This window comes from Oculina patagonica, chromosome 2 (assembly GCF_052425735.1).
Source record: "Oculina patagonica isolate OP01 chromosome 2, crgOcupat, whole genome shotgun sequence".
Taxonomy (NCBI): Eukaryota; Metazoa; Cnidaria; class Anthozoa; order Scleractinia; family Oculinidae; genus Oculina; species Oculina patagonica.
The window spans coordinates 38,354,396-38,371,017 of NC_135759.1; the positions used below are offsets into that span (position 1 = coordinate 38,354,396).

General features: G+C 39.2%; 2 protein-coding genes and 1 long non-coding RNA gene across 5 annotated transcripts in view; 2 read left to right on the forward strand and 1 right to left on the reverse strand.

Annotated features, from left to right (window-relative positions):
• Positions 1 to 7,563, forward strand: LOC144644650 (sodium-dependent neutral amino acid transporter B(0)AT1-like). Its single transcript, XM_078504185.1, has 9 exons — positions 1 to 338; positions 1,979 to 2,436; positions 2,820 to 2,930; positions 3,039 to 3,248; positions 4,015 to 4,131; positions 4,759 to 4,957; positions 5,121 to 5,280; positions 5,994 to 6,156; positions 6,952 to 7,563. The coding sequence occupies exons 1-9, from the start codon at positions 98 to 100 to the stop codon at positions 7,156 to 7,158; spliced, it is 1,866 nt and encodes a 621-aa protein (XP_078360311.1). The 5' UTR covers positions 1 to 97; the 3' UTR covers positions 7,159 to 7,563.
• The window catches only part of LOC144644696 (uncharacterized), a 24,949-nt gene continuing 12,984 nt past the window's right edge, over positions 4,658 to 16,622 (reverse strand). For both annotated transcript variants that reach the window (XR_013569170.1, XR_013569171.1), the window contains exon 4: positions 4,658 to 4,935. This is a non-coding gene — a long non-coding RNA (uncharacterized LOC144644696). The remainder of the gene's footprint in view (positions 4,936 to 16,622) is intronic.
• LOC144644648 (sodium-dependent neutral amino acid transporter B(0)AT1-like) overlaps positions 9,537 to 16,622 on the forward strand; it is a 21,213-nt gene continuing 14,127 nt past the window's right edge. The window contains exons 1-2 of one of the 2 annotated variants that reach the window (XM_078504180.1): positions 9,537 to 10,131; positions 15,882 to 16,178. In XM_078504180.1, coding sequence (XP_078360306.1) covers positions 15,917 to 16,178 — 262 coding nt within the window. In that variant the 5' untranslated portion in view covers positions 9,537 to 10,131; positions 15,882 to 15,916. Of the gene's footprint in view, positions 10,132 to 13,837; positions 13,978 to 15,881; positions 16,179 to 16,622 lie in introns of those variants that run through there. The other variant, XM_078504181.1, reaches the window with a different exon arrangement.

Consider the following 16,622-nt stretch of genomic DNA (forward strand, 5'->3'; position numbering starts at 1 on the left):
TATTCTCATTCATGGTTCGGTAGCTTTTGTCCGCTAGCTTGCAGTCAACCAGTGTTTTTCAGCCTTCGCGCGCATTTTATATAACTTTCCGGAAACGATGCCCAGAGAAGATCGAAAAGACGGCCAAGTAACTCTGGCCTTAACTACGGCTGACAACGATGAAGAAGCGATGGAAGGCAAATGTGATGATTCCGAGAGAGACACTGCGAGCGAGTTGGAAGTTATAGAGCGACAGACGTGGGGAAACAAAGCTGAATATATTCTCGCCACGATCGGTTTTGCTGTTGGATTCGGAAATTTGTGGAGATTTCCTTATCTGTGCCAGAAAAATGGCGGAGGTAAGAAACATTTATTTGTAATTTAACGTGTTAAAATTGGACCCATAATATCACAAACATTAAAGCCGCGTAATTCACTGTGGCAACTGCGGTTAGAAAATAATTTAAGCATCACAGCTCTCTAACGTCGGGTCGAGTTATTCAAATTAAAAAACCCAGTATTATAACGGTTTGTAAACTATTCCTTTATAATCCTATTCTTTTAATTTGTGGGCTTAAAGGCTTAAAGTTCGACATTTAAGTGCCGGATCAAAAACTTTTCATTCGCGATAGCACATGTATTTAAGAACAATAAAGTTTTTAAAATGCGAAAGCAAAAGACACCCTGTCGTGGAGATTAAAAAATCACATGTATTTAAAGCCACATTAAATTGAAATTAGCGGATTTCAAAGCGACTAACCTCAGATATTCGAAAAGAGTGTCTTCTGGTGTTTATTCATATATGTGTATAGCTAATAATAAAGTAATATAAAATGTAGAACGAGAGTAATTTGTTGTTAGACGTTTTATCGTTGCCGGATTAATGTTTTTTTTAATTGTTCAATAGAAATTCTGAGCCTCTAGAAACGTCTTCTCAGTAGAATATAAATAAAACAAAACTTATTCCTTCAGATGAAAAAAAAAATCATAAAAGAATGTTCCCCTAGAATTCTCAAGGTAAAACTGTGAATAATTATTTAACGAATGGCAAACAAGAAAACAGTAATTTTTAACATGTTTAATAGTAGAATCAGGAGAGTTGACAAATCTTTCAAATTTTAATTGTATGCAAAAATCACCGATTCCCGCATTGTTCATTTGCTTACAGTTTATACCGTTCAAAACCGGTGGAAATCAATTCTATCGTCAACATTTTCGGATCGTGATGACCGAAAAAAAGATTATTAAATAAATGCATAATCCGTGATACCGATCAATTAGCCAAAACCTATCGCTCGTGTGCAATGAACCTGATAATACCAAACATGTCAGCGAATCCGAATTTTACGCCTGCAAAACGGTCACTCCTGGTAACAATAGATCGACAGGACTTAACAGGTCAAAACCGTGCAAACAAACGGGATAAAAGGGAACCAGTTAGCCTCTGTTATCGTCACAAACCTTTATTTCGCAGAAGTCTATTTTGGTTCAAAATGAATTCGTGTCGAAAATTGTTGAAGAACCTATCTCCATAAAATGGCTGTGTGAAAAAGCGTATTTGAACCGCGTAGAAAAAGTTGCGATACTCACAGTGTCTGCGTCGCAGATAGTCTAAACCGCCCGTTTGTGACAAATCCGGCTGCAACGGGTAATTCTTTCTTTTCATCAGCAACCAGACTTCCGTATCCCACACTAGTCCGTATTTTGCCCTTGTTCGCGACAAGACACGAACATGTTCAAAAAATTTACTAAAGAAAAACCTGTAGAGTACTTTCGAAGTACTTAGACACTACGCACTACGCGTGTATTTCGTTGTACAAAAAGGACTGAGCCCGTAGTTGTATTTGTATGGTCAGCGGGGTAGTTCTAAAATGTTACGTTACGATTACGTCACTAGTGACGTCAGGTTGACCTAACACTTTGTCTTTTCCCTTTGTCAAACGTATTGAAGAAACGTGAAGTATTGAAGTAAAAACCGTGTTTTCTTTGATTTCTCCAGGTGCGTTTCTCATCCCGTATTTCATCAGCCTGTTCTTACTCGGCATTCCACTGTTCTTCCTGGAACTCGCCATTGGCCAAAGCGTCCGTCAGGGTCCTATCGGGGTATGGAAGGCAATTCACCCCTACCTGGGAGGGATAGGGCTTGCTTCGGTGGTCGTATGCGTTCTGATTTCCATGTACTACAACATGATCATTGGCTGGTGTTTTTACTACCTGTTTGTGTCGTTTCAAGACCCCCTGCCTTACTCCTCTTGTCCTAGTGGAGTAAATTGCACCGTGAACGAGGAATGTAAACTGGCCGGTCGGACGCAGTATTTCTGGTACACTAAAGCTCTTGGTGCGACAGGCTCTATCGAGGATATGGGTGATTTCCAATGGCATCTGTGCCTTGTGTTACTGCTGGCATGGATTGTACTGTTCTTGTTCGTCAGCCGTGGAGTTCAGTCAGCTGGGAAGGTAAATTTAGCAATAACGAACACACGTTATTATGCGCAAGGCATTATGCGCTCACCAAGTTCACTAGGAGTGCATCACTTTAGGGTGTAAGTCCTTGTCCATCTTGAACTATTGTCAGAATCGTGAGAAGTATACCAGTTTTCCATGGCCACCATAGAACGTCACTGCGTTATGTGGTACTACATTATGCGCGCTAACCAAGTCCAGTAGGAGAGCATCACTTCGGGGAGTGAGTCTTTGTCCATCTTGACCCATTGTTAGAATCGTGAGAAGTTCACCAGTTCATCGCGGCCATCATGCCCTCGCGCGTTTGTGATCGAGTTTTCGTGCAAGATGGTCGAGAAATATATTAACGGGTTTTCCGTTTTCCTCCATGTCATCAGGCAGTATACGTGACAGCTACACTGCCATACATTGTGTTGGCCATTTTCTTTGGAAGAGCGGTGACTCTGAAAGGATCAGTTGATGGAATTATACACATGTTTAAACCCCAGGTAATATTTTACTTTTAGTTCACAAAACTCTTTAGAAAATCGACCTATCTGACCTGACCTAAGGAAGAAGAAATGATCCGAAGTAATGTCATTTATGCTTATGTCCAGTTTTCTAGGCTAGCTTCTCCTATAGTATGGCTGGAGGCCGCTACACAAGTGTTCTTCTCTGTTGGTGTTGGCTTTGGAACACTCATCGCAATGTCAAGTTACAACCCCATACATAACAACTGCCGGCGAGACGCCATCTTTATTTCTCTGACTGACAGTTTGACATCAGTATTTGCAGCTATTGTAGTGTTCTCTGTCCTTGGTTTCAAGGTAAGATCGGTTTTTCGACTGTTTAAAAGACAATCACTGTGGGTGAAACAGCACAATAAACTTAACCAATCAAAAGTAACCAATGTCATGCGCGGGAATCATGTAACTGGTGCCAAGGGCGGGAAAATATGTAACTGGTGTTATGCGTGGGAAACGTGTTACTAAATGTCAAGGGCGGGAAATATGCAACCAGTGTCACGTGCAAGAAACTTGTAACTGGTGTCAAAGACGGGAAAATTTTCACCTGAGCCGGTTTTTTTTTAAAAAAAAACAACAAAACATTAAAGATGATTTCCAGTCTGTACTGCGCAATTTCCGCCTGTTACTAGCAAAATTAAGAAATTCCGGGACAAACTCACCTTTTTCTTCATTATTAGCACCAGATATCCTTGCAAAACAATAACAACGAGTAGAAGAACCTCGACGCTATTTTGAATCGACGTTTCAGCACATCAAGCATTCCAGAACGAAACGACCCGTAATGTCGGACTAAGAAGATAAGAAACTTCATGTACGCTATTACCGAAGTGTAACATATCAACGAATTCAAAACAAAAATGAAAACAAACCCCCTGACTGCGCAGTACGGAGTGGAAATCAAGTTTAAAAGTAAAATAAAATAAAACATAAAAACACTACAAAATAGAATGTTACTGAGAAAGTTATTGTCTCGAAAGCAATTGGAATAATTTAATTTTTTCTAACTCCAAGTTCACACAAATCATCTGACACACTTGTTTCACTTAAATTATATTAAATGTTCCAGGCACATGATTCGTATGACGAGTGCTTAAGGCTATATGGTGGAGTGAACAGCACAAATCTTCCTCCCGGAATGACGCTTGAGAAGAAATGTCATGATCTGGAATACTGGCTATCTGAGGTAAGAACGCTGTTCGCAAAAAAGACGTTCTTTTGAGCAGTTATCTTTAGATAATTGATGTAATGTCACTTTAACGTTTAGATCGGGGATAATGATCTTGAGTTCAGGAGAAGAACGGGATTTTCTTGCTTTCTCCACGTTTCTTTGTCACGCAAGTCACATTTCAGTCAGGCCTTTTACGTATTCAATCTTCTATTAGTAATCAAAGAATTCATGAGTTTTCAGCGTGTTTCATTCGGAAGATTACACGAACATTCGCGAGCATACCAAAGGAAATCACGTGAACTTCTCTGAAGAAAATGCTGGCCAAGGGGTTCGATTCCCGCACCCGACGTCATATGTGCATGAGTTGAGTTTGTTGCCGGTTCTCGTCCTTGCTCCGAGGGTTTTTCTCTGGGTTCTCCGGTTTTTATCCCTCCACAAAAACCAACACTTCCAAATTCCAATTCGATCGGGAATCCGAGGGCCACAGGTTTGTCAGTTGAAAGGCTGTTGTGTACAACCCTCTTAAAACAAAGTTTACGTATTTTACTTGAAGTTTATTTTTATTTAAGGAATTGCTTGCTCCCCAATTGATTTACGATTTAAAGCAACACCAACATTGGTACTGGTTTTTTTTCCATTTAGTCCTTTCAAGGTCCTGGTCTAACATTCATTGCCTTTACTGAAGCCATTCTCAAGCTGCCTCTGTCTCCACTGTGGTCGGTACTGTTCTTCTCCATGCTGTTGTCTCTCGGTCTTGGCAGTATGTTTGGAATACTGGAGGGTGTGCTGAACTCATTGCATGATCAGAAGTTGATTCCGCTGCGGAAGGAAATACTTACTGGTCAGTTTTTACATAGGCACTCAAAAGCTTCAATAGCATCAGTAAATCGTTTTTTTTTTTTTCGACTTTTAGGTGGACAAAAAATATTTGTTCTGGACTATTTGTCTCATTGAGCACGGCGCATATAGCTACAACAACTGTAATGTATCGTTCTCTTTCCCAGGTCTAACGTGTTTTCTATGCATGGTGGTTGGTTTGCTGTTCTGTCAGAGGTCTGGGGAGTACTGGCTGCAGATGTTCGACAGCTATACAGCAACACTTCCGCTTCTGTTCATCTGCTTCTTTGAACTTGTTGGAGTTTCATGGATCTACGGCGCTAACAGGTGGGGACTGACACATGGTTGGGTCAATAACTAGGAGTTTCACTCATTCTGTTCTTACAAACTGATTTAAACGACATCATATCAGTTATGAAAAAAATGGGGAATTTATTTTTCTTCGTTTTTGTCTGTCATGAAGTTTTAAGAAGACACTGACAATTCCAAATAAAAAACCCGAGGAACTAAAGCGGAGAGGGTCCTTTTACGGGCATGTGATCATTCGAGTGAGAAAAGTGAGCTTTGCACGATGAAAACACAGAAGTACATTGGACACGCCCCCCCCCCCCACAGCCAGCGAAGGGGGGGGGGGGGGGGGGGACAAGATCCGTTACATTTAATCAATGACATCTTTTGTAAAATGTAACTAAAACAAAATATGCTGTTTTACACTATTTCGGACTTCATGATACAGTCAACATCTCGTTATTGCAGACACGCTCGGGGCGTCTTTTAGTGTCCGTTATAGCGGGACACCGTATTAGCGGGAGTCATTTCCAGTCAAACCTCTTTCGCCGGGGATCTGGATTTTGTCCGTAACAGCGAGTGTCCGATATAGCGGGGTGTCCGCAAGGCGAGAGTTGACTGTACTTAATTATTTCTTGTCGTACAAAAATTTTCTGATTTTCTTATTCGTGAGAGATATGCTTTAGTTAATGTCAGATACTAAAGTACACAAATAATTTGCTGCTTCAAATATTGCTTTTTCTTACATCCAGGTTTTACGACGATATAGAATACATGCTTCGCATGCGGCCGGGCTGGTACTGGAAGATAACCTGGAGATATGTATCTCCAGCCATAGTCCTGGTGATATTTGTCTGCAGTGTGGTTAACATGGGAATGCAACCAGCTTCATACTCAGTGTTTCAACCAAATACGGTACATCATTTGATTTCCATGTATTTGTATATACTGGACAGCTTCAATGAAGTGTAGAAAGTGTTTTTATTACTGTCGAGCCTACGCCAACTAACAGATAACCCCGTTGGGGTATACTTAGCAATAATGGTCCCAGACACATAAAAACACTACATTTTAAGCCTCCCATAAGCATACAGCTCTCCTTAGCGGATAATTGTTCTGATCCCAAGTGTTAACTAAAGGGCGGTTCGACTGTAAGGTATCCAGAAATAGACTGAAACTAGTTGTGTCAAGAAAAGATTAACATGTAATAATCAACGAGGGGACAAAATAAGGCAAATAACCGCATGTATAGAAAGGTTTTTCCACATTCCTTAAAATATCACTGAAAACAATTTCGTAGCTACAATGTAGTTTTTCAGCGGCATTTCCCAGTTTGTACCCGTACGCCGGATTCCCGACGAATGTTTCTTAGTTCGTTCGCGCACAGTGATGTAAAATCCTTCAAAAACTACAGTTTACAGACCCGTGCGAGAGCAAAAAGAAGCCAAAAAATCGCGCGTGTACGTGGCTCGCGAACCGTGAGGGAAATCGCGAGGTAGCGAGGATCGTGAGCGGACGGTTGCTTCGCTCACGATTAGCTGCCCATCTACTTTCAAGAGTACTCAAATGAATTTGGTTAATGACTGTATAATTATAACCACTCAATATCGTCATTCTCGATATTATTATATTATTAACTGAGGTGATCAATCTGGTCACATGTTGGTCATCAAAGCGAAGCTGATCACTGATATGGCTTATGTGTTTCAGGGTGACGTCAAGAGCGTGGAGTACCCCACATGGTGTTATTTCATTATTGCTTTTCTCATCTGCGCATCGTGTATATGCATACCAGTGGTGTTCCTATTACGGTTATATCAACGATTGACAGCGAGGAGAAGAAGAGATACAGAGATAGTGCGGGATTTGATTGAATCGTCGACGACCAAGAAACCAGCTCAGGAGAACGCTGATTAATTTGAACCCATGAACCTGAGCCGTAGAGACGTTATCTTTTTTGCTGTAAAGGTGGCATGGAAAGAGAGTTAGATCAGCTTGGCTCAGCTTTGCTAGAGAGCCATGGAGCAATTTGCTCGGTTACTGCAGCAGTTAGCCTTTGCATGTACATTCAACTCTCTCTAAAACGGACACTGTCTGGACCGGCACCAACTGTCCGTTTTCAACAGAGAGGTGTCCGTCTTATAAGGAGTTACAATAAAATGACTGAAAAACGGTAAGGACGGGACAAACACCAGGTGTCCGTCTTAAAAGTGTCCGCCTTATAGAGGTGTCCGTTAAGAGATAGTTGACTGTAGATGAATTTATATTATACACAGGTATCTGGAAACCACCACAGGTGGAGATAAAACTGTGTTATTACAACGTGCCTGGATGAAACATACTTTACGTAGACTGTTCACAGCCCTCTGTTGAAATGAATCGCAAAAGAGCTGGACACCAGCAAGACGGAAGGCGCGTGAAGATTTTTTTTTTTTTTTGGGGGGGGGGGGGGTTGGTGAGCGGGAGCCACCCCTCGTACTTCGTGCTCGTGCTAACTTCGCTCCACTCCCACCCTGCTTTGCTTGCTGATCCTTTCGCGTTCTTTTTGCGTTTAGAGAGGTTGTGAACAGTCTACACGTTAAGACCCCATTTCACTGTCTTTCTATACCGTATAAACTACCCAATCTAGTGCTTCCATAAAATTTTTTCAAAAAACTGACCTAGGGAAAGTTTGACCTTAGAAATATCAGCTTGTACACTTACGCTATCTGATAAGAGATTTTATTAATCACATCTGAGGCACATGGACGTGCTAGGAAGCATGTGCTTCCGATGTCAGAGGTTTTGCCAGAGTTTCAACACTGAATTTCACAGTATTCCACGCCTTGCTTATTAGTTGGAAATGCCACTGCAGTCGACTCCAATGCCCTTCCGTTTTAAAATTTCTAAATTGTTTAAAATGACTGGGGACGAGTCAGTGGCTGACTGGCTGCAGACTAAATTTCGTGATTATGGTATTTCAGTCCTTAAACTAATGCTCCTTTCATTACCTCGATCCCAGGCCTGGGATCGGGTTTGCCCCTTGCACACAGAAGCTTAAATTTAAGCTTAAACGGCTTAAGAGTTGTTTCTTGTAGAAAGTTTAAGTCTTTCAGTTTCCTGTTATAGTGGTTAAATTCTGTGAACCTCAGTTCAACGAAGTATCATGTTTAGTTGGTGTGAACATGAGTAGTTTAAGGCTCGTATTGTAAATAATCATCGGACAATATTAATTCAGTCTGAAGGCTTGTACGCAATCACGCTAGAGATAATTCGATAATTCCGTTAGAGTTTGGTCTGTTTAAAACGTGGCTTGAAACGAAAGAAAAACAACAAAGGAAAACGATTTAAGAAGTCGAGAGTACGGATGGCCTCAATTAGGAGAGTGAGAGAAATTAAGCTTGCGTGATCGGCCGCGTGATCATTCCAATATTCTCTCTGTTGAACTTTATAGATATATCATTACCATACGTTAGTTTCTTGCAAGTATAGCGTGACTAATTTAGCCGGCCCGCAGACCATATCACACATTTCTTTGTTATATCGTTTTGAGAACCATTCAACTTGTAATTTGATATAGTTTAAAGTTTAGGCTGCTTTACCTAAGGTACAACCTAAACGATAGTCAGAAAAGCGTGATCCGCAACAGAGAAACATACAATAATCAAACAAAACTGAAATATATTGCTATATGAAACGAAAATACGAATGGTATTTGACCGTTTTCGCGCTGTTTACTACTAAAAGCCTTTTGTTACGCTATAAACAATAACAGACCAGCAGGTGTGAGGCTTTCGTGTTTTGGCGGGAAAAGAAGGCGGGAAACGTGGCAACCACGATGCACACAAAGAATGTCATTTGCATAAAAACATCCGTCGCCTTTTAGTGAAACTCAGCTGTGCCTATAAAAGGTTTTAAGTTATATGTTGCTTTGTTGATAGCCAACGCATAAAAGCGCCATGCCTGCGTGGGAAACACCTTTATTGAGACTCATTTTGTCGTCCAAAACGGAGTTTGCAAATTTATACGCCGCTTTATTCGCGTAAACCACCATCGTCGATAAGGATCAATGTGAATATTGTAATGAGGTGTTGCGATGAAAACATGAACAGTGTTGGTTTTGTATAAAGCGGAAGATTGCAAATGAATAAAATGCGTTGAGAATATGACCGTCTTTATTTTTGTTTCGCTTGGTGTGAAAACAGAACGAAACTTTTGACGCCTCGATGCGATTGTCGAGTGTATCTTGAAATCAAAACATTACTGAGCCATTAATGCTTCTTACTACAAATGATTAGTAATGCATGAATGAAAAAGCGATAGAAACCCAAGGAGGCGAACCAAGAAAGTATGAGCACACCTATCTGTAGTTTTAAGTATGATGGTAGAAAAGGAATATTTATTGCATATTTGCTTCAAGATTATCCAAGGCGTACGAAACTGTTGTTAAATTTCTTCTCAGTTGTGAGCGGAACTTGCTAACAATTATGTTTACGCTGGGTTTCCGATCATTTGGCAAAAGGACACCGATGTCATTCATTTTCCCGCGCAAATAACTTCCTAGTTCCTTTTAGAATTTCCACGCAAAGCCCAACATTTGCACCGAAAGCAAGTGCACCGGTCAAAAAAGGAAAACAGCAAGGCGAATAAATATACAGGTAAAACCTGACGGACAAGTCACAAGACCCAATTAAGTTGCGCAATGGAAAAGAGAAAGAAGAATGAATTATGTGGCTCATAAGTACAATGAAGCTGATTGGCTGCTCAGTTCGCGGTTGATTTGACCTATTGTTTGGCACGTTGAATTGTAAATGAGGAAAATTAGGCTGGAACGATTTTAATATCGATTTGTACGTATTCCACGTGGTGCGAACGGCGAATTGTTGGGTCTTCTTCGGATCTCTGTTATTGGTATGTTTGTGGTTATTTTGTACTGTATAGATCGTAGTCGTGTACTCTGAAAGTGATTTTTTGTGCCGGATTAGCAGGACACAAAGGGTAGTGAAGACAATTGTAGAGTTTTCAAACTCATTCAAACACACGGCGACGCGAGGTAAAAAGCGCCGTAAAATCGAAAATTCGGAAATTTGCCGAAACTCCGAGTTTGTTCAAATTCAAACGGATCGTTCATTGCCTTTTTGAAGTATCTATTCAGTGATAAAACTATAATTCTCGGATCGATTCGATAACCCAGCCGTTTCGCGCGTTTGGCTAGCTTGAACACATGTAAACACGGTGGCGCTCGCTAGAAGTTAAACATTAATTACTACGAAGAGAGAAAGGACCAGTCAACATTTGATTTCTTTCTCACCGGGAAACTGTTTGATACCATAACATTCTTTAACAAAAAAAAGAAATTAACGTAAATGTCAGTGATTCAATAAGTCCTGCGGAGTTTACTGTTCATTCGAAGAGTCGTTCGCTTGAAGACAGATTAAGCTTATAAAAAGTTATAATAATTTATTAGGCCTTCACGTGACTTTACGTGGCGGAAAAACCATTTTCTAAATAATTCGTTTTCTTACGTTGAAGAATAACTAGTTTCAAAACCCTTTTCCAAAACGGGCAATATTTAAAACATCCAGTTGTTATTGCACAATTTTCGTACAATTAGAGCCTCTCTCGAGGTATTATTGTTATTCCGATGCATTTGAAATTTACACTTCACAGTTGAAGTAAGCATAATTTTGACGGGTTTATTCATTCGTAGTAGTTATTACTTCCCCTCTTTCTGTCTTGGATGGTAAATAAACCGATATCCCTAACGCTACGGGAGATTTCAGCAGCGCGTTCGACGAATTGATAGAGCTCTTTAAAATATTCGTCAAATACGTTTTTGTTCTGAAACAATACGTGGATCACATTTGTGTCCAATATAAAGCACCGTCTTATTCGTTGCACAAGACAAGAGGGTTTGACACATAAACAGACAAACTTAGAGTACAAAATCAACAGATATTCCATAATCTTGATCACATGTTCTTTGGGCATTCACTCATGTTAGAAAACGAAAATATAATCGTAAGCTAATATTATTTGCCTACATTTACTTTCGAATGACGATATAATTTGCATTACAGTAAAATACTATATCAAAGAGATTATAAGTGCATTTTGTGACCAATCCTCGCAGATGTCCAAAGAGAATATTTCATTTTACAACCCAATGGAACACTTAAACTGTTTTAAAACTAAGCGGCCATATTTTGCCGCCACGAGCTCAGATCGAGTTACTTAGCAACCACGCCAACGATGACCGCGGGCGAAAAATTCCACTTTGCTGCAGCTGGAGACCACGTGACCTATCTTTCCCTTCTTGAAAAGCGTGGCACGATAACTTCAAGAAGCCTCATTATTTCGAGGCAGAGAGGGGCTGTGATCTACTTAACGAAATCTCCCTTTAATGTGTGTTTTAGTTTTTCAATAACTGGTGAAGTTCCTCATTCTAGAATAAATGTCTTGATACAAATTTAAAAATTGTCGTGCCTCGTGTAATATATACCTTTGAATTAACACTAATATATTCTTGGAGACTTTTCAGACATACTGTCTATCCATTTTTAAACACAAATTTTAGAGATCCTGCTGTAAAACGTATTGTTCAATAACTGATTAAAAAAAGCGTAATTTAAGTTTAATGTCGATTGTTTTTTAAAAAAATTGTCAATATAGTAATTTTAAATTTATCCGTTTTGTTTTAGTGCATCATTAAGGCTGGTTCTCATATGATCGCCCCGATCGTCTCTGTCGCTTCTGTCGTTTGCAAAGTCTGAGGTGATTGGAGCAAGCAAACTTTTTGAAGCGACAGAAGCGACAGAGACGATCGGGACGATCATATGAGAACCAGGCTTAAGGCGACACGAAACTACAGCTAATATTTATACGCTAATTAATGTTCACACTTGCACACGTTATACTTTCTGATTGGCAGTGTTGCTTTTCAGCAGGCATTTATACATTTATAATGAACAACATCAAAGAATTTCGGCGCCGTACCATTCGAGTCACCCCGCTGAAATATCGACAAAATACATCAGTCAATTTTCCAATATGCATGCATAATAAAAAGAAAGGAAATTGAAAAAGTGCTTTTTCGACGAGTTGATTATCTGAGTGAGGTCACATTATTAAAGCTGTAAACAGATTTTTACTCGCTAGCGGAAATCAATAGAGTATAATTGGACAGGTTTCCGCGAAAGTATTGGTTTGAGACTTGAAATTCAGTGTCTGTTGAATTCAGACAGCTAAATATGCTTCCTGGGGTTAAAAAATGCGATCACCCCTCGTAAAAAAATTCTAACCATGCGCAGGCCATGCGAGACTTATCTAATTTTATTACAGCGTATTTATGTTACTTTTTATCCAGACAGTCGGACATCTAAACGTTAAGACAGAATCGCATTTCGCAGGGTTGAATAGTCCTCTGCTCTAGAATCTCTTTCTATTGATAAAGCAATTTTTTCTCGTATTTAACGGTGGCGTGACTCGTCCTGTGAATGCGCCACGAGTCATAAAATTCCTTGGCCATCGTTTTGGAGGCTCGCCAATGAGATAAAAATCCACTTGAAATTGAATTTAAGATCACAGTTTCGCGTGTTGTTTTAAACAACAATAGAGGAGGCTCGAGGCAGCAGAGCTCGCACCAGTGCTACAAGTAAAACCCGTGGGAAGCCACGATGTCTTTTTGTTTGCTTTTCAAAGTGTTCGTCAACTCATTATTACCAAGCACACCTGAACTTAAATATTATTTTAACCAAGAGCCAAAATATTGAAATTGTTTTAAGGTTTATACTTGTAATTTAAAAGGGGTGAACAGGAATAATGCAAGCGTGACGTCACGGATGGAATGTTTCGTTTCCGCGATAAGCCAATCACTGCACGAGTTTAGTGTGTTTTACTTGTCGCTATAATTGTGTTTTGCCTTTCGCCAAAAGATGATTTTGAACGTGTTTCAGATCGCAGCTAACGAAGTCCGTAGCATTCATAACAACGCTCAACTTGCCAGTTCAGAGGACAGTATTCCTTTGTGGCCAAAAGACATAAATTCGAACGGAGAACTTTACTATTTGTAAAATTAAAAGAGGCTTTTGAGTGTCAACAAAGATCAACAAAGGCAGTTGAAATTTTAACTTTAATTTGTTTTGGTTTAGTTTGAGATTCTTTATGTGCCTTTTTATGTGCACCGGCTGTGGGTTACAAAGAAATTAGCGTGAAAATAGAAATCGCCACTTTGGAAAATTACGCCAGGAGGCGAATGGAAAGAAAACGAAGCATTAGTAAATTACAGTGGAACCCCGATATAACGATATGCCAAGGGGGCAGTAAAATTATATCGTTATATCGAGGAATCGTTATATTGGGGTTCCTTCCCATACATTTTACTATTGCCGGGACATAACATATTCATCGTTATATCGGGAATATCGTTATATCGAAGATCGTTATATCGGGGTACCACTGTAATGGATTTCAGTACCGATCTTGGCATAAACTTGTTAAAAAATATCGTGGCCACTTTTTGGAAGGTATTCAGATAATCTGGGTCAAGTGGCATATAAACAATAAAAATTGCTGTTATCGAATCACGTAAGTAAATATGCCATCGCCGATCAACGGCGGGAACAGACCGGCTCGAAGATGACGGTGAACGAAATAAAACGATTTTACCAAACTTTGCCAATTCATTCTTCGCATTACGTCTCTGAACTGAGTGTCTTTTACTTTCGCGGCTGTCGAAGAAAGTTTTCAGCAAACAAGGTAAGCATTCGACTCCCTGCTATCGTAACTCATTTCAATGAATTATTCATTGACTTTTTGAGAAATCGAAGCTTTTACAAATAAGGGCCCTAAATTGTTTGCTGTAGATGTAATTTTTGATACTTTTTGGGGTCGCGCAATTTCTTCATAACTTTAGTTTGGCTAAATTTTCACAGCCGGTGCATTGTTTAATTGTCCATATTAATCGAAACAATCAACATTTTAATATTAAAACTGTTTGTACAACTCGATGGGTGAAAGGAATGAAAGATGAATCTATTATTATAACGCCCCGGTTTAATTTCATAGTATTTGGTGCTGCATGCCAAAATATTTGTTTTCAGTCGTAAAATCCATTTTTAAAGAACAAAACTGAAGCGATCAAGTTATCCTACAAACAGTTTCGAACCAGTTGAACTGAAATCGAAATGCTTCTTTTAACCTTTTGTCGCTTATTACTTCTAACCGTCTTAGACTAAAGTAGAATACTTGAGTGTCAGATTTCCGGCCGTAACAGGTTCGAGATCTGGTTGAACATAACCGAAACATAAACAAGTTTTAATCTTTTGCCATCCATTAGGGATATTTGCCAAGTTTCTTGCCAAGTTCCCAGTCTGCACGAATCGAACATGTTGTTTCCAAAAATGTCATCTTTTGCAATGAAGAACCGACTCAACTGCTTTTTTTTGTGTTTGTGTGCGTGCGTGAAACTCTGAAGACGTTACAAAAGTAAACAGAAAAAAACCCTGATTTTTTTCGTCTTAACAACAACCTGAAAGTGAAATGACCGCACAATGGGTTTCGATTTTAAGCCCGCCAAAATGTGTTATTGATCATTCATATCATTTTTATCCAGAAGAAAGAAAAACGAAATATTCCGATCTATTTGAAAAATTTTCTTCACTTTTTTTAACACGACAGCGAGAGAAATCGCCAACCAGCCGTAACCGGTCAGTCTCGCTTTTTAAAAGAGCATTTCTTTTCCTGGAAAAGAGCCCTGTGACTCATCGTATGACGCGTTTGTCACATGATGAATATTTTTCACAAATTCGAACAAATATGCCACATGGTTTTTATGAATCGAAGATGGAAGAAAAAAGCATCATTTCAGTGCCTCCGTTTTCTCCGAGGCGTTGCGATTCAAAAGTCTTTACGTGTATCTCTCAAGAGAGTCATTATCTTACTTGTTTCTACAGCTTGACGAATGTGGGAGTCCTATTTGAACGACTGGTTTATCGGCTGTGACGTCACAAAAAGTGGCAACTTTGCGAAGCCCTAATATCAATTCAGTACCCCTCAGAGAAAAAAAAAACCGAAACAAAATAAGTTTTGTTCATTAAAAGACCGATAGAAATGCAACATTCTTATAGATTTTTAACGAGTAGGTAGTTTTAAACAAAGTTTTCTTTTGTGGTTTTTGAAACACTAAATCTTTACATGTTGTCAGTTTGAAATTTTTGTCTGATACAGATACAGTTCAGCGAGTGATTAATATAACAAGGTCCTTTAAGCTGCAGTCGCTTACAAATTTTATTAAATATAACATATGATAAAAAAATGTTGAATGAAAAGATAGTATAAACAATTACTTTGAACGAGTTTTACAGAAAATTCAATTTGTTGTAACATTTGGTTACCACGTGTAAAGACAACGTTTTGGTATCTTCAATGTTTGAAAGTACAACTAAAAGTAAAAGTACGAATTAAATATCTTTTAAACTTTTCTACAGAAGTACATGCTACTGCAAGAGATGAAACCATGGCTAAATATTCAGACGTCAACTATTTTAAAAGCGTAAAGCGTAAATGCCTTGCGTAGGCGACAGAGACAAAAAACTTGCCAATATCATCCATATTTATAACTGAACTCGTGACTTCAATGAATTCCATGTTTTGTTTTGCAGGGTAAACAGTGTGTTAAACGTACAGAGGTTTAGAAATGGCTAAAGAAGAAGATCTCGAGTATTCGGATACCAAGAAAATCCATTTTAATGTTGAGAACGAAGAATTAGAAGAGATAAACAATCCACATCCGACCACCGACATCGAGAGCAATGGAGTAACAGTGCGCATTTACGAAGCCGATACCGACCGTGGTAAATGGGGAAATCAAATAGAATTCATCCTCGCTGCGATAGGATTCGCTGTTGGTTTGGGAAACGTTTGGCGTTTTCCGTATCTTTGCCAGAAAAACGGTGGAGGTAATATTATAATATTTTCTTAACATCTTCATTTGTTTGGCTTTAGAGTAAAACGCTTATCGATCTCTTTGGAGTTCCGTGTCTCAATCCACATGGCGCGTGTATCAACGTAAAAAAAACTTGAGGGAAACTGTTTGTTCGTACATTAAAACGGAAGAATTATCGTCATGGATTAAACGCGAGAATCTTTCATCTGCGGAAATAGCACTTTTTACACGTGCTCCTACGGTTTCAAAACATGTTATATTTTCATTTTCGCCAATCGACTTCCTTTCATAGAAAATTGAATGATTCGCGATTAAATGAAGAGCAAATTTTTGGTTTATTTTCCTAAAAATACCACTTGGAATTTTGAAAGGCTTAGGGCAATATTTCAATCGAAGAATAAGTAAATTTGACGAGAATTGCTTTCATAATTCATTCATCTTTTCCGAATCGTAATCT

What these genes read in the sequence shown, in the direction of transcription:
- LOC144644650 (XM_078504185.1), top strand. Translation starts at nt 98, where the DNA reads ATGCCCAGAGAAGATCGAAAAGACGGCCAAGTAACTCTGGCCTTAACT. An exon ending in GAGTTCAGTCAGCTGGGAAG is followed by an intron (nt 2,437 to 2,819) that starts GTAAATTTAGCA and finishes CCATGTCATCAG; the next exon opens with GCAGTATACGTGACAGCTAC. An exon ending in TCTCTGTCCTTGGTTTCAAG is followed by an intron (nt 3,249 to 4,014) that starts GTAAGATCGGTT and finishes TAAATGTTCCAG; the next exon opens with GCACATGATTCGTATGACGA.